The sequence below is a fragment of the Tachysurus fulvidraco genome, chromosome 4 (genome assembly GCF_022655615.1).
Source record: "Tachysurus fulvidraco isolate hzauxx_2018 chromosome 4, HZAU_PFXX_2.0, whole genome shotgun sequence".
Lineage (NCBI taxonomy): Eukaryota > Metazoa > Chordata > Actinopteri > Siluriformes > Bagridae > Tachysurus > Tachysurus fulvidraco.
Window position 1 is genome coordinate 14,055,728 of NC_062521.1, and position 21,907 is coordinate 14,077,634.

General features: G+C 36.3%; 2 protein-coding genes across 10 annotated transcripts in view; one reads left to right on the plus strand and one right to left on the minus strand.

The window, feature by feature from the left end:
* gbf1 (golgi brefeldin A resistant guanine nucleotide exchange factor 1) overlaps positions 1-1,775 on the plus strand; it is a 54,895-nt gene extending 53,120 nt beyond the window's left edge. For all 7 annotated transcript variants that reach the window (XM_027142096.2, XM_047812778.1, XM_047812777.1 and 4 more), the window contains one exon: positions 19-1,775. In XM_027142096.2, the coding sequence (XP_026997897.1) occupies positions 19-275 (257 nt within the window). In that variant the 3' untranslated portion in view covers positions 276-1,775. The remainder of the gene's footprint in view (positions 1-18) is intronic.
* Positions 1,776-2,082: 307 nt separating this feature from the next.
* LOC113639879 (core histone macro-H2A.2) lies at positions 2,083-9,543 on the minus strand. 3 transcript variants are annotated; one of them, XM_047812783.1, is made up of 10 exons: positions 9,412-9,543; positions 8,306-8,337; positions 8,030-8,204; positions 6,204-6,310; positions 5,049-5,240; positions 4,787-4,891; positions 4,537-4,636; positions 3,940-4,029; positions 3,654-3,828; positions 2,083-2,729 (listed from the first exon to the last, which is right to left on the minus strand). In XM_047812783.1, the coding sequence occupies exons 3-10, from the start codon at positions 8,199-8,201 to the stop codon at positions 2,564-2,566; spliced, it is 1,107 nt and encodes a 368-aa protein (XP_047668739.1). In that variant the 5' UTR covers positions 8,202-8,204; positions 8,306-8,337; positions 9,412-9,543; the 3' UTR covers positions 2,083-2,563. The 3 variants fall into 3 exon arrangements, with proteins under 3 accessions (XP_047668739.1, XP_026997905.1, XP_026997906.1); XM_027142104.2 differs by having other exon boundaries at positions 8,030-8,202; positions 8,303-8,337; XM_027142105.2 differs by lacking the exon at positions 9,412-9,543 and adding an exon at positions 9,274-9,388 and having other exon boundaries at positions 8,030-8,202; positions 8,303-8,337.
* Positions 9,544-21,907: the final 12,364 nt, after the last annotated feature.

Consider the following 21,907-nt stretch of genomic DNA (forward strand, 5'->3'; position numbering starts at 1 on the left):
TCTTTCTAACCGATACAGGACATGATAGATCATCTCCAGTGCCCCCCTCCACTCCTCCAATGCCCACTCCAGTTAAGATGTCATCTGACTCCCCGCCCACTCTTGCTCAGTCTCCTCTAATACTGCAGCCCCTGGCCTCTCCACTGCAGGTGGGCGTGCCCCCTATGACACTACCAATCATTCTAAATCCCGCCCTCATTGAAGCCACATCACCTGTACCCCTGCTTTCTGCACCTCGTCCAACTGACCCTACTGAGACATCAGAGGTCAAATAGAGCATGCAAGATTGTCCTTGAACATCTAGAAGAGGACACTGGAGACCCTCTCATGCTGCTGTCCTCTCTCCGCATTAACATGCTTCGACTTGCCGCACAATCAGCACAAACGAATACATTTACATAAGGCCAGGACCTGAAAAGAGTGATGGCGAGCTAGAGAGAGAGGGAGAGAGTACAATTGACTCCTTGCTCCTTATTTTCCCAAAATACCCATTTCCACACTAAGGTATATTACACACAGTGCTGTTGCTCATGCAAGCCTTCATTAAACCAGTTTGCACAAATATTTATTCAGATTAGCAATGTACAACTGGAACATGAAGGACATCCCTATAGTGATGGGACCAGGTATGACACTGATTCAGGTTTATATTTCTACCCGTTTGTGCAGATTTAATATATTGAAGCTACAGTGTCTTACACCCCTCCACACACCCACACCACAACAATTATTAGAACAGATAGATCACTATATTATCTGGATTAGTTTCAACATTATCTTTACTGAATAGCGTTTTATTTCTGGGGTGTAAGGACTGCAAGAAAATAGAACCATCAAAATGGATCTAGCACTAACTGTCAACGCCACTCAATATAATTTAAACTGTATAGTAACATTAAACAAATATAATTTATGTAAACACATTTGCTTTCTTAGGCTTTTACGTAGTTATTTTGTGTTCTACATTGACCGTGATAATTTCGGAAATGTCCTGCATTTCATCATTTGAAAATATCTGTCAATATGTAGTCTTTTTGATGAGATGTAACCCAAAGACAAAGGAGATCCATTTATTCAGTGAACACCACAAGTTGAACATTCCAGGTTTGGCAAGTCAGTCGGAGGTGGTGTAAATGGGTGAATGTGCTGTCCATGGAAATCTGCATGCCAGGTTTTATTTTGTTTTTAGTCCTGATGGGTCTTAATGAGTTTTGGGGTCATGTTGTGTTACTGTTTCTGATGATGGTGTAATTAGTTTAAAAATCACATTTCTTCAAAAATATATACAAAGACAATTCTTCAGAATGGATATATACTACAAGACTAGAAAAAAGTCTGTTTTGTTTAATAAATCAGTTATACCTACAAGAGCTCTGTATTATTGTACCTATTTTTCCCAAAATATGTGTAGAGAAGACTAGTTTTTGCTCCAGGACTTCTGGATTATTATTATTATTATTTTATTTTATTTTATTTTTTTTTTTGCTAATGGGGTTCATATCAAATGCAGAGAAACACAAAGTGGTGCCCAGTTATGAAAATAGAACATGTTGGAGTAATGAAGACCATGTCTTTTGCTGCTAAAGTTCAGAATCATTCAGAAATCAGTTGCTTTAACTTTGGAAACTGGGATGCCACTGCCTTGTGACAGAAAATGAGTCATCACCTAAAATTATGATGGACTTTTAATTCTCTAGTCAACAGGAATAACATACAAATGTGTATATATTAATAAAATGTACTTTTTACAATCTAATAAATATATGACAAATTAAGTAACTTGTATCGTAATTCTATATTGGAAGGTTCACATAATTAAACTCAGAAAATGAAAACAGCTAATTACATGCAAACTTCAGAAAGCAATGCATTCTCTTATCTTCTCTCTATTCAGAGGACTGACTTTTCCTGGTTGTGTTGTAGCCGTGCTTTTGTCTCAGGAATTTTGCATACGTGTTGTTGAACATAATTATCTAATTAGTATTTTTTATGAAAGAAACCGTATATAATGTATATGGTACAATATATGATGGTGTAATGAACTGCAATATAACCCTCTTTTTGAAGACATGAGCCTTGATATACAGTGTAAAACATCTGTTTTATTTCAAATCAAAATGACAAACACATTTTTCCCTTAATAAACTAACTGTATCAGAAACTACACAGGACCTCTAGCTGAAAAACAGTGATTAAAATCTTTATACAACAAGGAATGTTAAAACAAGCTCAGTCTAAGAACAAAAATGGAACAAATGATCTTGGCCTACTCTAAATGAGTGTCATGAAGGTAACAGTGTAACATAAACGCATATAGTACGTCACTCACAAATACCCTTGTTATATACCTTCCAAATTTGTTCTGATATCCAAATAACTACAGCATCTTTAGTCAAACAGCACGTCAGCTGGAAAACGAGCCGAAATTCTGCTGTTAGCCTGGATGCTAACATCCGTCAGTTCAGTTTTCCATAAAAAAAATGGCCTACACAGAACTCACCAGATAAAACAGACTAGCATCCGAGCTATGCAAACTACCAACAAAAAAACCATTGTGCAATCATCACTTGACATCCATCTTGGTCATTTCCTGCAGATAAATTCCAATGCTCTCACTGTCAAACATCACAAAGTAAATGTTCTTCAGAGAGGATGTGGTTGCTGAAACAAAATGGTTTGAAATGGCCTTCAGTATCAGCTGGGCTGCAGTTTGCTTTGGGAATCCATTTCTGAAAAAGATTGAAAAAGAACGTTGTTAAAAGACAAAGAGTCGTTTGTCTAGGAATGTCACATGCTGATTTAAGTGAGATGACCACATCAAACAGTGTCATCTTGATTCTATTTAGATGATAAATATAGAACATTAGAGTTCTAATCAAAGGCATGCTGAGGGAGCACGTAACATTGTGACGTTTGTAATACTTGTTTTGTGTACCAGAAACTACACAGGAACACTAGCTTAAATAAAAATAAAAAGGATTAAATCAACTTTTATACAAAATGAAATGTTAAAATAACTTGGCCTCCTCTAAATAAGTTAAAGATAAACATTTATATAGTTTCATTTTCTTTCTATTTCCATGTAGCACATTTTAGCTTATAACACATTTGTAAATCAGTAAATGTTCTTATATAAGGAATAAACCAAGAAGTGCATGCTATTAATAGTACAGACTAGTTTAATAGTTGTGCAAAATAACTCGTGTTAAATGTATTAGTTTCTACCTCTTGAAGTTAATAATATAGAACGCTCAGCTAGTCATGTTACAGAAAAGCCACAAAACAGCACCATTCTTACTCTTCCATGGCAGAAAAGAAGCTTTAGCATTGTGATTAAAAAGGAGATTCCCCTAAATGATACACTTTTGTTAAATAACTCTCTTTAAAGTGTATTAGAAGACTTGAATTACATGGAACATCCACCAAATAATCCCTGTGAATGAGTAGAGAAATAGAAATGTTAACAGACTATACAAAATATAGAAATATTCAAATACGAGTGGTTATTTAAATAAAAAAAAAAAAAAGGTGTTTGCACTACTGATAGAGCCGCAGTTATAAAAACTAATTCTTCAATGCCAGTGCTGCACAACAGTCCTGTAGTTTATGTGTACATCATAATACTTAATTTAACGTGTTGTATAAAGGTTCACCTTCCAGTTGGTAGAGAAGGGAAGGCTACAGATTTGAGCTTCTTCTCCTCGGCAGCAGACAGGCAGTTCTTCACTGTCTTCTCCAGCTGATCTTCACACTTGTCAGAGCCCCACTGAGGGACGTTGCAGTGGATGATGAAACGTGCTGCCATCCCACTGGCCTGGCTAACTGCAACTGGGGTGAAGAAAGCAAAGCAAAAAGTCAGAGATTATAAGTTTCCAAAGAGGAAACAGTAGATGGGAAGTAAAAATAGGCAGTGCACTCCCACTGGTTTTAAAATCCCACCTGACGCAACCTCCAAGGGACCTTGTGTTTTCCGCAATTCTTTTACGGCTTCCAGGAAATCTTTTCCTCCAGCTTTCTCCAGTGCATTACCTGTGTTATGTAGTAAATAGTAGATTTATGTATAGATCAAACTGGTGCTAAAGAATATCTAAGAAATTATTAATAATACACAGAAAAAGGAATCAATCTATCAATAGGAATCATGTTTTACTCTGAATTACACATTTCTTAAGCAACGCCAGAGGATGAGATGGATTCTAGTTTCCCATTATGTGCCACTGGACTGACTGGTGTAATCTCTACTTATTATTAAGCAGCTCCTCCAGTAGGACCTCCTCCTTATTTGACACTTTCTAAGCCTCATGAACTTACAGGTCAAAGTTAACCTAGATAAAGCTGGTATGAATCTAAAGTAACTAAAAGCATCTGAGTCTTTAGTGAATTGGCTTCTCTGATGGACGGATTTTTTTTTCTTGATTGGAATAACAGCACACCAGAGTAGTTTTGAAGAAGCTCTCGCATCTTAACAAGGGATCAAAAAATTTGCAACGGCTAAACTATAGATGTTGGCATCTCTGCTTCATGTTATCTACTTACCAATTCCGTCCTTCAAATCAATCTCTGCATTTGTGGGATTAATAATTCCCTCAACTTTAATGGTTCCAATTTTGCCGATGTCACTTTCTGCAAGAGATAGCTGTAACAGATGACAAAAGGGGTTTGAATACTTATGCAAGCAGGATTTTGTCAGTTTTTAAGCTTCTTTAAAAAACATTGACCAATACTGTGCCACTGTATAAATGACATTGTAAATAACTGAAAAGTCTATTAACTGTCAATTCAATACCTTTTGTCCAAGGAACAAACTCTTTGCTGCGAGAACAGTAAATCCTTCTCCTGGTCCATCCTCCATTGTGCTGTTGGTTCCGTCTTTGTCGTTCTCTGCACTCTTCTGCAAACAAAGTCGACACAAGTGTCTTCTTTACAAAACACAACAGGCCTAAATGTCATGAAGAAATGGAATGAGGCAATATAAATAGTGTTTCCTGAAATCACCAGTGTGCATATATAAAGATGGTCTTGCTGAGAGGAAGTAGCGTTGGACTGACCCTTGGTTTACGGCCTGGTTTTCCTCTGCTCTTTTTGGAGGACCTCTTGCTGCTCTTCACTTCTTTGTCTGTTTTTTCTGGTGCTGTCATCTGCGAGTCCACCTTCACTCTCCCTCCTCTCTTCTTGGAGAGCAGCTCGGGGTGGATACGAGGCAGGACGCCACCGTTTGATATGGTAACCCCTCTGAGTAGCTGCACAATCAAAATACAAGTGACATTTTGTCTTGAAAAGCATATTGCTGCTATTCAGTCAGTCACATCTGTGTGTGTATGTATGTATACAGCATTACTGTGATTAAGAACAAGAACAAGACACCTGTTTCACTTAATGTCCTTGACATCCAGCTTATAATTATAGACTGTCTTACATACACATTACATGACATGCTGTCAATCCTTTCTTTTTTATAAAGAGACTTGTACAATTGTATCTCTACAAAGCTAAGTGTGAACTGTGCGTATACAATGTAATAGTATCTGTTGATACGTGAATTGATTGACATTTTAACAATAATGTTCTCCTCCATCATCAATTGTAAATTACATTATGCTGCTTTTTCTTTGTTCAAACCACCTGCAAATCCTTCAGCGACAGAACTGTCCATAATAATACAATTTTAGACTCTAAATGATAATAAACAAAGAAATATAACAAGATCATGACTAACAGCTTTCATAGTGAGTGACTCAGTATCTTAGTTTTTCATCTGTCTTTACTTGCTGCTACTGGACATTTTTAAATGAGCTAATTTGTGAACCCATCACCCCAATGTTTGCACAGAACTTGCTTGAATGTACACTACCTACTCACTGCTGTGCCTTATAGACAATGCTACTACGTAACATACTGTAGGTTTTTAACTCACTTGGGTCGACATTTTAATCTGTACACTCCTATGTACAATGTGTGTTGCTTGTGTTGTGTTTTTCTGTATTTTTCTACTGGATGCCTGAATTTCTTTCGGGATCAATAAAGTCTGTCTGTCTGTAAAAACCTACATCATCCTGAAATTCTCCTGTGCACCAGGATGTTGTACAACCAGGTTATTATAAATCTGAGTGAGTAGAACTGCAATAAATAAACACTTCTTTCACAGGAGGGAGGATATATGTTTTGTCCAGAGTTAAGACCATCTCTTTTAAGGTGTACTGTACCTGGTTAAGCTCTTCATCATTAGCCACTGCTAGCTTGATGTGCCGTGGTGTAATTCGTCCTTTCTTGTTGTCTCTGGCCGCATTACCAGCTAGTTCTAAAATTTCAGCTAAAATGATGGAAAAATAGAAAACATAACACAAGTATTCATATTAATCTCTGTGTATCCATATCAACTATAAATAAACATTCATACAGCACTGTATAAACTAAAATGACAAGTTTTGATAAATGTGATATATCAACCAACAGATGCAGTAAGTACAACAAATTCAAGTAAAACACAAGAATAAAAAAATGACTTACTGGGAAACAAATGAAAAATAAACATACAATAACCTGGTTGTACAACTGTGTACAATCCTCGAATAATACTTTGTCAAATTATTGTTTGCTTGTCAACTTAGGACATTTTGATTTGACAATTTTATTCAATGCTTCCTTGAAAATGCTCCAGATCTGTCATATTACACGTGGATCTCCTGTGCACTGCCCTTATCGAGTCTGTTTTACAGGTTTGATAGGATTTAGAAAAATGTAGATACTTTAAAAACATTGGTCTTCTTCCTATGTTGTTTTGGATTTGTGCTCTAAGACATTAAAAAATCAAATCAAATAAAATTTTATTTGTCACATACACATACAGACAGAGTATGACATGCAGTGAAATGCTTTTTGCATCTGTCCGGTATTCAAACATAAGGATTGCAATTTGGGATAAAAAATAACCAAAAGTAGGTAGATAAATAAAAAAGTACAATATATATATATATATATATATATATATATATATATATATATATATATATAAACCAAAGACGAAGGAAAAAATCACCTTCCAGCATATGTATGTATGTGTATATATGTGTATGTATGTATATGTATATATATATATATATATATATATATATACACATACACATATATACACATACATACATATGCTGGAAGGTGATTTTTTCCTTCGTCTTTGGTTTTTGTACCAAAATACATTGTCGTATGGAGATGTCCATGATTCTTTCTATTTTTAGTAGAGTCTCAGCCCTGCTTGAAGACTTGAAGAGACGCAACCTCAAAAGCATGATCTTGCCACCATCATACAGTACTTCAGAGAATGATTTTTATGATCTTTGGACATGAAGGATGTTCTTGGATGATAAAATGTCCTATTTTTGTGACAAACACAACTTTTACAGTTATGCCCATAAACGTCTACCTTGGTTTCATAGCACAGCCACAAAGTTCAAGATGATTTAGAAAGGTACTTTGGCTGCTGTTGTTCCGTTTTTTTTTTTTCTTCTTTTTTCATGAGCGTGCAGATGTTCCTGCAGCTCCTTTAATGTTGCTGTAGGTCTCTTGGGAGTTCCAGATAAGTCCTCAGTATTTTATGGTAAAACCTAATGTTTTTTCACATTATTTTGTACATCTTACTTCATTAGTATCTGACATTAAGATTTCATACATGCTTTGTAAGATCTTTCTGAACCAACTCCAAGATCATCCAAGAATATCCTACAGAAACAGCATATTTGGGGTTAATAAAATTTATATAATTGATGACAAGTATATGAGAATTACTTTTTAAATATGAGGTGATTGATTCATTCTTAGCACAATCACATATTCAATTAATAACCATGTGAATGTATTTTTATTTATTTGTATTTATATTAACACCTTTTTATATACACTTATATATGTGTGTGTGTGTGTGTCTGCAGTAGTGTGTGTGTGTGTGTGTGTGTGTGTGTGTGTGTGTGTGTGTGTGTGTGTGTGTAATGATAATATATAATGAAAGATAACTCTGTGTCTGTGTGCCTGCTCTCACCTGCCAGGTACTCAATGACAGCTGCCATGTAGACAGGAGCTCCCATACCGATGCGGTACTTATGAGTCCCTGTGCGTAAGTACCTCATCATCCTCCCTACAGGAAAGATAACGCCAGCCCGGGCTGAGCGTGACAGCTTGGTGGTCTTCTTTTTTCCTCCTCTGGCTGACATACTGGTTTAGATGCAATAAAAGGGTTAAAAATATCAAAGGGTTGGTGCACAAATGTAAATGTATTGGTTGAACATTCACATTAATCAGGCAGTGACCTCACCTTTTTTTTGGTTCACAGTGTCACTGGATGAATACCTATTTGAAATATGGTTACATGCAATAAGTCAGTGGATGAACAAAATACTGAAATCGTTTCTATTCTAAAACAATAATCAAAACAAAATACATAAAATCAAATTCCATTGCACAAGTTATAATTTTCCCTATTACAAGAAATAAAATAAAATGATAATACACATGAGTACAAATAGTCCATGATTTTACAAGGAAATTTTCAAAAAGACTTCCTAATATTGAGACACTTTATGTTTGTAATTTCACTAAATGAATTAGAAATGACATTTAGTGAGTGGCAGGAGCTCAGCAGCAGCACATCAGCTGTCATCTCTCCTTACAGCCAATACATAATTCATTAGTGATCTTGACATTGTATGCATATGGGCTTTTTTTTTCGTTTTCTTTCATTTGCCGCAACAAATCAGCAGTTCGACATGCAATAAAAACATATCGTCTAAATGCCATATATATATTATTGAGGAAAAACGTGCGTAAGAAGCACCGAGCTGTGCAACGCCGTTAATGCGCGAGCGAATAACACACATCTATTGCGGCTTCACACAGAAACACACACTTAAAGGAAAATCGCCTCTTTAAAACGGCAAAACACCAATGCATTTAAACGCGCTAAAAAAATCGTGTCATCCTGTCTCCAGGGGAAAAAAGAAGATTAAAACAAAACAAAAAAAAAAACAAAAAACAAAACAAACAAAAAAGCCAAAACCGCGCGCGCTGCAGAAAAAGGCGCCTCCTCGAGCTGCAGTCGTTACGTGGGCGCCATGTAGGAACTCGGCTGAAATGTGCGCACATAACCGCGGACCGAAAAAGGCCTCGCCTATTAACTTAACCGCTTTACATGGCAAACAACACCGTCCGCTATCGGATTGATCAAAGCGATAGGCTGTAGAGAGGCCAAAGCGTTTGTTTTTAAAGCCGCTCCGCCCACGAACTAACCCCCATTTTGTTTCTCCGCCACCACCGTGTACAGTAACGTAGGACCGAGGCTCTAATCTGCACACACGGAAAGTGGAAGTAGTCCCTGTATCGCAACCCTATTAAACACACAGGCGGTTATTATTTGCTGGAATTTACCTGTTGTCTCCTACTTAACGCGACATATAAAAGACAAATATTTCTTTTGACGCTCCCACAAGCAATTCTTGCTCTTATCCGTGTTCTGTGCCCTTATGCTGAGCTCCTCTTCTTCTCAAAAAAAAAAAAAAACAAAAAAAAAAAAAGGATAGCAAACTGGAGCCAGTAGCAGTGTACAGGCGATGGAGGCAGGCTCATGCTACTGATGCTGCTGAGGGGCAAAATAGAGCAAAAGCCCCCAAATATGCTCCAGAGGTGGTTGGAATATGACATATTAAAAAATATATATATATTTATTTAGAAACGCATTGGCACTAATTGAGTAATTAATAAATCCTTTGGAAAAGATTGGAAAACTTTTTAGCTCTGAATTAAATCCGCAGGATTCATTCAGAATTCCTCCAAAAGGAGGTCATTTGACTGTTCACCAAGTTTTATAAACATCTGCGCTATTCCTGTGGAAGACGGTGTCTTGCTGGATGTGTTGTATCTTACACTAGTCTTAAAGGGTTATTTATAACTGAATGTAGATGTAGTAAGTCATCTCTCCGTCGTTTTGCTTACTGATGCCTACGTGAGTAGTAACGGGTCATTACGGTGATTTGGTGCGCATCTGAACGTTTCCTCCAGAGGGCAGCAGAAGACCGTTCCAGACGCGTGTTCGTGCGCGTTTGGTCACCGTGTTCTGAGCTTGTGTGTGCAGGAACTTGTGCGTAAAATGTTACTGGTTTCTTTTAAACTAGCCGTGTTTTGCCATTTGCATGTCGTCACCACATGACTGTGAAGATAACCCTATAAAACGTCCATCTCTACTGCAGGCTCATCTTCTCTGCCAGTGTCGCTTTGTTGACTAAGTTAAAATTGTTCAAATCTTTAACTCTCAACTCCAGCCCTCTGTGTATTTCAGGTTAGGATGCTGAGTTTATCCTGATCATTGCTCAGATTGAGCCTCATTTCTCAATCTGAACACTGAACACTTTTTCTTGAAAAGAAGACTTTTTTTTTTAGAACACTAAATTTCTTGTATAAATGCTCCTTTCAACAATTTACGGATAAATCAGTTATCGTGTATCCAGCTTGATAAATGAGGCCTGTTGATGGGGACTTTTGTGGCAAGCACTTACAGTTGTACTAACCGCAGCAATATGACATTAATGATGAGCGAGCTCAGTAGCCTACAGCTGCCTCACATAAAGAGACAAATCCTGAGGTCATTTCAGGGGCTGTACCTCAAACTCTGAGCATGCCAGTGTTATTAGCCTGCCACCAGGGCTTCTGATGAGCAGAGAGTAACGCAAGAGTCCAACTCAATGGCAGTGGAAAATGCACTGCAGGCAGATAATAAGTAACCTTAGAAAAACAGAAGGTGGGTCTTCCACTGAAGAACCTGACGTATAGTCACCCAAGAAAGTGACTGGGATATTTACAATCACCTTCATTCAGATTGCTACACACTAGTTACACACTAAAGTTATGCCTGGTTTGAAGCTTGTTGCCACTGAAGATTTGTCTAAATATTTCTTAAATCTGTCTTATCAATATAATTAATTTACTCAGCAAAGTGATATCATTACTACAAACGGCAGATGTGTGGTCTTCCGTTCTGTTTGAATCATCTAGCGTGTGTGTTTGGAGGATTATAATGTTAGATATCAGTTGAAACTGTCCATATGTCTGTGATTTCCCATGTTTTTAAAATCTGTGAAGATTCGAAAAACATATAGTGTGTAACCAGCCTTAAAGTACTTTCATATGCACACACAAGTAAATTTCAGCTGTGCCCTGGGAAAAGAGCATGTTGTACTGGCTCCAGTGGCAGATGCAAAGCCCAACGCTTGAGATTAATGCCTCTGGTACAGATGGTTTTACACTGGTGGTTTTAGTTGTGGTATATGCTGATGAATCCTTGCATGTGGTTTGCAAAACTATGGTGAAAGTGAGTTGTATTCTTTAAATAGGACACTGGTGCTCGTGGATTTTAAGATAATGCCTATAATTGCAGGTGCATTGGGGCAGAAATTCTACATGCCACACCAGCAAAGTAATGGGAAACATAACAGTAAACTTCTGAAGATCACTGTACTTGTTAAAACAGCTGAGAAAGCAAGTTGCCTGGCGCAAATGCCATAGCCTGAAGTCTGGCACATACACACTGTGTCACCTGCCACAATTACTTGTTAGGTCACTGGCATACAGCCCTGGGAGGCAATAGATCTTCTTTGCAAACTGTTCAATGGTGTAAGGCTTAACATGGATGTTTATATGCACCTCCTTGATGAAGCACAGAGCTGTCTCAAATCACTGATGAAATTGCACATCACCCGTATGCAGACTTGCTATATTTGTCTGGGATGTCCCTGAAAATGCATATGTTTAACCACATACTGTTTTCATGTCAGCTGAATGCTCAGCGCTTTATAGGCAACTTTATTCATATTTGCTAGTAAAGTAAACTAGTGAAAGTGAAAACAACTAGAGAAAAGGCAGGCAGTTCACTGTCCAGGGTGGTTTACAGACAAGAAAAAGATACTGCATTAAAGATAAAGCATATTAGGGAGTTACACATACTAAATATATAGTGTGAAGAAAGTCAGTATTCATGCCAAAAATATTGAAATGTAATTAGAATTTAATAATATAATAAGTAAATCTCTGCCATGTTATCTGACAGGGAGACAGTGGAGATCTGATTTTCTGCTTGTTTAAAAAAATAACAATATAGTGTTCATAACAAATGTGCAGAAAAAAGAGGAAACAATCAAGTGCTGACTGAAATGTTGTGAAGCCCAAAGTCTAAATGTGCAAATTAACTAAAAATGTTTAGATTTTTTACAATTTACATTTAGTACAATATGTTCAAAGTAGGTCATCTCTGGAAAATTGTCCGTAGTGTGTGATTGCGTGAGTGAATGAGAGTGTGTGTGTGTGTGCCCTGCGATGGGTTGGCACTCCGTCCAGGGTGTATCCTGCCTTGATGCCCGAAGATGCCTGAGATAGGCACAGGCTCCCCGTGACCTGAGGTAGTTCGCATAAGCGGTAGAGAATGAATGAATGAATGTTCAAAGTACAATATGTTGTGTTTAAATAGACAGACAGACAGACAGACAGACAGATAGACAGATAGATAGATAGATAGATAGATAGATAGATAGATAGATAGATAGATAGATAGATAGATAGATAGATAGATAGATAGATAGAAATTTATTTTCTATTTCATTGCGTAGTACAGGTACATAGCAACAAAATATTGTTAAATAGGAGAAAAAATTGCAAAGGAACAAGTTCAGATAGATATTTAAATGTATATGTATGTACATATACATATGTATGTATATCTATATGCAAATATATTTATGGTTGTGTGGAAAAAAACAGGCCTCAACTACAGATCTGTGGCCAAGTTAACATAGAAAATGGGAAATGTAGTGAAATGCTTATTAGATTCCAACATTTAAGGTTTGTAATTGATTGAAAATGTACGGCCTCTTCATGCCTATTAAGTTTAGTCCAGTCCAATCCAATCCAATTCCTTCCATTCAATTCCATTCCCTGGCAGAATCAATTAATCTAACAGACATGAAAGAGGAACATAAAAAGATGTCCATGTCAGTCCAGATGGCTGCTATAGGATCCAATGAGAAAGGAAGCAGACAGTTCTGGGCCTAAAATTAGACTTAGTCATAGAGGAAGACTCTGAATCCTGTTTAATAATTAAATGTCATACTACTTCGACATATAGTGTATAGTGAAATCTGCAATGCTCATTGTGTGGTAGACTCCAGCACAGAGGATGTCTGGCAATGACTTTCCCAGCCTTGCACTGGTCTTCTGGGGACATTTTCTGGGGGTAAGTGTGCATCTTGCTTTAGAAAGGGTCCAGGGATGTGTCGGAAAGGGAGGCATACACTCTTACTCAGAAGCTACAGACTGAATTGACAACTGGTTTAAGTAGTCTAAACAAAAAAGCCTGCTGATGATTGCATTCAGTCCATAGGGACCACAGGTACCAGCATTTAAATGTCCTTTTATTGTTCTTGCAATAGTAAGAAAAAATAATCTTAGTTAATTTTCTTTGGAGTATTGAAATAAAAAATAAAAAAGTTAAAAAACAACTACACAAACATGGAATGAAACAAAAGTATATCCTTTACATTATGCACAAAATGGTTATGGACCATACAATTCAGATTCCAAAGTGTGTATATGTGTGATATCTACAGGGAGAATTATACTCCTGTTCTTTTGGGAGGATTTCCCTCCCTGTGGGAGTGAGTGAAAGGAAGCACTGTGCTTCCTCTATGTGTGTTTAGACACATCTATCACATTAAACTGGCTACAGGTCCTGTTCACACCCGTACACCCTGCTTGTTACCACTGTTGTAGGGAATATGGGGATCTTCCACGGTTGTAAAAAAAAAGGCACCAAATACATGCAATACACAGCCTCTATGTAGTGTATAGAAGTAGGAGTATTATTTATTATATTCACTTCTGTATTAACGCACTTTAGTTATTAATAGTGCATTAATTTTATACAATTAAGTACTTCGAATTTGATCAACTTAATTTAGTCAGTGAATTACAGAAGTATTTTTTGAATGGTTATACTGTAGTGCTGTGATTTAGACTACCCCTGTTATTCTTTATGATGCCATTTTACATTTTACCATTTTACTTTTCCGATCTGGCCATTTACCCCTGCAGCCATGGAAGGGATTCAAGCTGTTTCCTAGAAAAACTTGAAAAAGCCCCAAAACCACAAATAGGTAGCTTTGTGGAAAGTGTTGTCGATTGCATAAATATTTGCTTTACCTCCATTATAGAGGTAATGACCTTCATTATAGCAGTTCATCTGCCAGACAAAAAACACAGGCACATTTTTCTTTCTATTTTATTTTTGTTTTACATACAATTTATACATACTGACAGAGATCTACATCCAAACAATAATATGGAAAAAGAAAAGTTAAAAAATATATTAGAAATCAAACAACACTGAATGAAAAGGTCCAAAATTTGTTGGACCTCAAATCATGTTTTTAGACACATTTTTAGTTTGTAGGTATACAAACCGTAGTGACAGTGTTTCACTCACTCACTCACTCACTCACTCACTCATTTTCTACCGCTTATCCGAACTTCATGGGTCACGGGGAGCCTGTGCCTATCTCAGGCATCATCGGGCATCAAGGCAGGATACACCCTGGACGGAATGCCAACCCATCGCAGGGCACACACACACCCTCATTCACTGACACACACACACACACACACACACTACGGACAATTTTCCAGAGATACCAATCAACCTACCATGCATGTCTTTGACAGTGTTTCAATGGTTTTTAATTTGGGGGTTCTTCTTTGGGAACATACTGTCCAAGACCTGATTAAACCTCACTTATAGAAGGAGACATCATCGCACATTCTCAGTGTGGTCACCTTGGCCAGGTATTTATAGGTTTCAGAAAGCAAATGGCTAAGCTGATGGACCTTTCACTCTCCAGGACCAAAATCCAAGCAGACCATTTCAAGGACTATATCTCACCAGCTCTGTTCAAAATCTCCTCCATAATTCCTGGCTGATCAAAACGGAACTCAAGAGAGTTAAAGAGCAGGAGGGAATTATAGAGATGTAGTGAGAGAGGCCGAGTGAGAGACAGGGTAGGGTTACAGTTAGACAAGGCTGTCGTGTCAAAATAGGCCCTCAAAGTGGCGACAAGCCCCAGGCCAGCGACCTTGCCCCTTTTGCCAAGCCCCGAATTCCTGGTAGGTATTTTTAGAGATGGCATTTAAAGTTGGCAGTGCCTCAACTTCTAGGCTTCTGCAGTATTTCCTGTTCCTGTTAAACATGAAGTACTGGGACATAGACTTCCAACAGAGACTGGGACAAAATCTGAGCACAGCTAAAAATAAAGGTTGTCTTCAATATTCTCTTTCTGTTTTAATGCAATCAAGGACAAATAATAATAATAATCATATTCATAATCATAATGTCTTCAATGATCAGTTGCATACACCATGTTTGTAAAATCTTATACATAAGAAGATCATATAAGAAGTATACATATGGTAATGATTTTATTCTGAATTCTAAAAAAAAAACATTAAGATGAATTACAAACAGATCAATTTCACATTTACTCCTGTTATATGAGTAAGTGTAAATTAGAAAGTCTCTCAGACTTGTTGAAAACCTCCAAAGTAAGTAGCAGTAGCTATAGCTTTGAATAGCTACTGTATATGCCTGTGCCTTTATATGGCATCTATATTATTGTGAAGTGTGTATCTCTTGAAATGTGTGAAATGCATAAAATGAGGCTAAGCATATGATGTTAATAAGTCTGGTGTTACTGAAACTATTCCTTCCCTCATCATTGTATAAAATTCAGAAGAGGCATACAGACATTGAAACATTTCTTAAATTAAGAAAGGAATGAGATTTAATGATCTTAAGCCGAGCTAATAGAATACTTTGTCCTCTTTCAATAATATCCTCTTTCAACAACACTTGACTACTTTATCATAATCATTACTTTAATATACACATTTGTTTTAAAGCCCTTTCTATTTCCTTATACCAGTTTAAACAGTTTTACAATTAATATTAACTCCAGCATTTTATATCAGGGTCTCATGTCTTTAAAAAAGAAAAAAGGGACTTGTTTATTTGTTTAATACAAATATAAAATACAGCTGGTTGGTACTCAGCAGTCTCTAGTATTAAACTGAAGTTCTTGCAGGTCTACCACAGTTCATTTCCTTCCACCTGTGTTTATGCTTGTAGTCACATCTCCCTTTGACATGACAATATACACCAACACTGATAATCCACATAATCTATCTATCACAAACGTCTGCAAAATAATATGTCATTGCTCTTAATGGTAGGACATGAAAATGAGTCATCTACTTCAGTGTGTATCAGAGCAGGACTGGGCCATGGAGTGGGTCAGCTTCCCACTGCAGTGCTGCATACATCTGGAAAAGGAGTCAAGCCCATAAATCGTAGGATAAGAATCGGAGGTCAATTGTGCAAAAAAAAAAAAAAAAGTTAGTATTGGGCAAGATATAGAATGGAGTCCACAAATACAGATGTTTCTTGAAGTGAAGATTCTTTTTCAGGGATACAATCTTTTTTAATGCCTACGTTTCTGTATATGCAGCCTTATGATATTGAGTTTTACTAGATTGAAACACATTCTGTATATGATCAATAAAATAGATTCATGAAGTCTTGAAAAAGAAGCAGGAATCAATGAAAATACCAAGTAGTACTGTTTTATCCATTGACACACTGTATCTAATTTTTACCTGTAAGGAAATAATCTAATCTGGATGTAAATGAAGCCTTCATGCATAGTGTCCACATTCATGCCATTGATGCACATGAATGGTTGATTTAAGGTTTTTTTATGTTTTAAGAAAATATATTTAAAGTAAAGTAAAATTAAGTAAAATTAAGTACATTTTTAATAACACTTCTTCCTCTTAGTAGTAGTAGTAGTAGTAGTAGTAGTAGTAGTGACCTTTTTTAAACTCATAGACAATCTTACCAATTTAAAAATCTAAGAGAATCTAAATTTGAAAATCAAAATAATGGAAATTAATATAAATATTTTATACATGAAAGCTCTAACAAGTAAACAAATAAGTTAACTCCAATTTTCAATGTCAATTGTCAGAAATGCTATAATAATAAATTTAAATTGATTTAAATTCAATTCAATTTTATACTGACACTTTGTAATGTTCCTTTTTCATTACAGCTGTTCTGTGATTAGAAAAGATAGATGTGCCTGTGAAGTGCAGTAATATCTGTTTATGTAACATTTAATGAGCACATCTATGTTTGTCGCCAGCTGCTTTTTTATGTTTCGTATCTTTGCTATGTTGCGTAAGAGGTAAATAAAAAATGTCCTGTTTACTAAGCATCTCTGGATGAGGCTATATGTCAGTATTTAGGCTTCATGCTTATTGGCTAAACACTTTGATAGACAGTAACCCCAACAACATCACATAACAGTGTTAGATTTCAAAGTCATGCGGTACACTAGCTTCACATATCTGCATCCCTTTGAAGCTTGTAGCTAATATCTGATTCAAACAATACTTGTTAAATGCAGAGGATTTGCCATCAGGTATTACATAGAACCTCAAGGCAGACATTTTGTCTCTCCACATTAAAGACTGAGGACAGATGAATAGTCACAGTCAAATGAGATGGTTATGTGTGAGTGTCAAAAACATTCAGACCTTGTGTCATACTTGTTAGTTATCTGTTGTGCCTGAACCGTGTGTAGACTCTGCACTCTCTCCTTTGCAGATATTTTGAGCTGATTATCACTATAAACATTGACATCATTGTTCCTGGCCCAACAGGGAACATTCTTATATAAGTGTGCCGGCACCCCTGCCTGCTTACACATACAAAGAAGAGGACATAATCTCCACTGACTGTTTCTATCCTCCTTTTTTTAGCCATAACCACCCCCATGCTGCTTTTCAATCAGTGTTGGAGCATGGGAGACACACCGAGAATGGAGGGGTGACTCGCTGACTGTGTAATCCAAGAGAAGTCCTTGACCACAGGGGGAGAGTGTTTATATATGTACTGACCTGTGATCCTGGAAGATGGTTCAAAACCAAAACCCACTGTGGCCATCAGGCATCATCGCAATACCTTAAAAGGCTGTAAACAAGTGCAAAGCAGGCATGCAGTGGCATTTTTATTCAACCAGAGAAAGAAAAAGAGCTGGTAATGATGCTCCTGTCACTCGTATAATTGAAAGATTTGTTATGTAAAAATATCTCAATTGAAGACTGTAATATTTCCATTGATTTTACAATATTGGAGAATTTCAGAGAAATTGATTAATCCACACTTTATTCCACATTTGCAATCTGTGTAACAGTGATGTGTTACTGACAGATAATGAAATACAAAGTTTCTAAAAATGTCTTATTTATTTGGAAAAATAAAAATTGAAACATTTTGTAACACATAATTATTTCTATGGAACTTACCTTTATGGTATTTGTCAGAAGCCCTTATCCAGAGCAACTTATACAGCTTTGCAATTGAGGGTTAAGGGCCTTGCTCAGTGCCTCAGGGATTCAAACTCGTGACCTTCCGATCAGAAGTCCAACACTTTAACCACTGAGCTACCACTTCCTCTTAGTGCTTAAAACTTTGTAGTATACACTATATAAGAGTCTTTTTTAAACAGACGTCATTAAATCAGAGATGCCATTTTAAAGTTCTGTGTGATATCTATAACATAAGGTAAAGGATTATCTTGAAACATTATATGCTGTGATAACTTCACAGGAAGATAAAAAAAAAACCAGTTTGCTTTGCATATCAATGTATAAACAAATGACATCAGTTAATCCTCACAACTGAACTTCCTGTGCACATGATGGCAAAGCTTCTGGGCACAGTAAAGCCCCGCAGGCATTGATTTATGAATACAGCTGTGGATTAGTAGCAGAGACACCTGTGCTGTCCTCTGTCAGCAGTAATTCCCACAGTGCAGCACCCAATGATAACCTGGACAAGAATTTCACCTCCCAGGCCTTTCTAAGGTGAATGTTTTGTTGACAGTCCCATTGTGAAAATACCATGTATAAATGAATACAAAAGTGACAAATACTACAGTACAGTTGAAACAGCATAATTCAAAACTCAAATGCTGAAGTCACAATGAAAGACATTTACCCCGTAATGCTTAGCTATTGATGATTAGTTTATTTAAAAGACTCAACAATTTGTCTATAGTTAATAGGCTATATAGTTAATAGAGGCACTTCACATTGTCACATTTGACTATGAACTATGAAAGAAAATGAATGCATACATCAACAAACAAATAAATACATTTCTCTTATAGCTGTATAGTTATAGAAAATGAGCAACATTTCTGAAGTGCAGACCGTACTATAATGTTGATCCTAGTCACAGCCCTGAAATAGTTCATTATTATTGTAGTAGAGTAGTGATGTGCATAGTAGTGAACAAATGATCAAAAACAATAAGTACAGTGTAAGGGAGTATTTATACTAACACAAATAGATAGTTAATTGACACTCAGTCCAATATTATGCAACAGACGTATGTCCTGCAGCAGTGTTTACAGCTTCATGAAAGCTTCATGACTTCATGTCTTGATTATTGACTTCTGTTGCTTGCAATTTATTGAAATAATTGAACTTCCAGTGAAGAATTGTCCGAACAGGTAAAAGTCTTGGAAGCTCACGGGCAACAAATGAAAACATGCTTTGTTTTCTTTTCTTTTCTTTTTTTTTGTTTTGTTTTTAAGGAACTGATATATACATTTCAAAAATAAAATAATAAAATAAACTCAGATAGAATAAGACTCTGCCTCATGTTCAGCTTCATGTTCAATAGTTTATGTCTACATTTATATCATATTTATGCATTTTGTGCAAGCCGTTTACATTGAATGTGTGTTTAAATATGTGTGCCTTTAAATGAGAAAGCACTATTCTATTCTGTTCTTTCATGATTCTTGGTATCTATCCAGAAGAAGGCTATAACACACGACACATACCCCTGCCAAAAATATGACAGTTGTGGGACCGATATGTATAACCCGTTTCTATATTTTAACCACTAATCTTTGGTTTACCTCACACTCAATGTAAAAAAAAGACTTCTTACATCCTCTTCATCTTCTTATAACATCTTACCAGAATAACCCTTTATTTGGCTACCACTTTAACAGCTCTATTTAACAGTAATTTGTATAGCGTAATTGCTTCTGGTCTGGAAAAGATGTTTGTTAGCAATTTTTCATTTTTTTACACCGTGGCTGACAAATGTGGGAGTAATAAGCCTATTAGCTACTGCAGAGACCTTAGCAAAGCTATGCATTATTAATTAACCTTAAAGGATGACAAGCTCACACTATAACCATTTATATAGCTCTCATATAGATAAGATACATCTGCTACAAGCCAGATGTCCTTTGTCTAAGACCACTTCTGTGGTCTTATCGCTTGTCTCGATGATGTTAAGATGTCATAGATATTGTTTAGGTAAGATTATGTGTTGAGCAAAACACACAGAAAAGAAAGGATTATGTTTTGTATTATAATCTAAATAGGTAGATGGGGAAAAAACTGTCAAAAAGCTGCTATCAACAATCTATTAGAAAATATAATCCTTACACAACCTCTCTGCATGTTAATGTGCACTGGGTAGATATTGAGCTCTAGCTGTTATAAGGTTAACGACAAAATCACTGCAATGATAAGTTTATATGATAAGTTGATTTCCAAACCAGTGCACTTATCTCAGTAGCTTAGTAACTTTCCACCATCTCACCCTACTACAAAATACACAAAATAATGTGTGGATCACAATGACTAAGAAAGACAATGTTTTGATTTTTAAAGCATTGTATTCCATGTATTATTATAGTAGATATCCTGAGCCCCAACAAGACCTGGGTAATTTTTCTTACATAATAAATAATTAATTCATTCTACATAATAAATTGTGAAATGCAACAAATTGCATTTATATTTATGTAGATCTAATGTAGAAATAATTTTTATGTAGATCTAATGTACATTATTATTAAAGGTTAAAGAAGTAAAAAAGGCCAATATCTGAAATCTTATAACACATTACCTTTAGATTAGTCAATGATTATTGCTAACATGCTTTGATTTTGCTTTTACTTATGGGTCAGTGAAATGTTCCTGCAGCTGTCCTCTAAGCATGTCTTATGGTAGGTTTTCTTAAAATGTTTTTAAAACATGTTTACATATATATGTTATTTTATGTGTGCTGACTTCAACAACCTGTAGATTGCCTGGGAAGTGCAATGTAAAGGGTTCTGAAGAAGAAGCACCATCTTAATGGGGTGCAACTTCATGCATGGCTTGAAAGCTGGTATCTAAAAATGCCCAAAAAATTTCCAGCACGGTGAAATTTGGAAATTATGGTGGAAACTCATAGAGTACAGGAATCAAAACAAGTGCCAACAATCTTTCACTAAGATCTACAAAGTTTGGTTTGTAATCATCCACAGTAGAGAGTATACATATGAGTACATACTGTATAAGTATATATTTAGATAAGTGGACATCAAAATGTTTTTGATCTCACCATAATTTTAAAATGATCATGAAGATGATATATCAGAGTCTGACCTTCTCCCCATCTGGAGTTGTTTAGGAATTTAAAATAAAATGTTAAAATAAGCTCCACAATGACCTGTAGTGGCCAATATCATTCAGAAAATGGAAATGAAGACAACGCTGGGTTAATGGTTATAGTGCTAGGAGGTGACCTGCTCACCATTACTCATTCTCTCTGTCTGCTTTTCATCACATTTATTTGTTTCACTTTGTGTGTTCCTCATCTTTCAAAATGACTAAGGCAGATATGTGGCATATGGAAAGGGTATATCCTCTGAAAAACAGAATAGTGGCCACACACAGATGTTAAAACAGTTCTAGG

Bases quoted from the DNA above. Each gene is read 5' to 3' on its own strand.
- LOC113639879 (XM_047812783.1), bottom strand. From the start codon at position 8,201: ATGTCAGCCAGAGGAGGAAAAAAGAAGACCACCAAGCTGTCACGCTCA. The intron at 5,241-6,203 runs GTACAGTACACC...TTGATTGTGCAG, and splicing joins ATGATGAAGAGCTTAACCAG to CTACTCAGAGGGGTTACCAT. The intron at 4,637-4,786 runs GTATTGAATTGA...CATCTGTTACAG, and splicing joins GTTTGTTCCTTGGACAAAAG to CTATCTCTTGCAGAAAGTGA.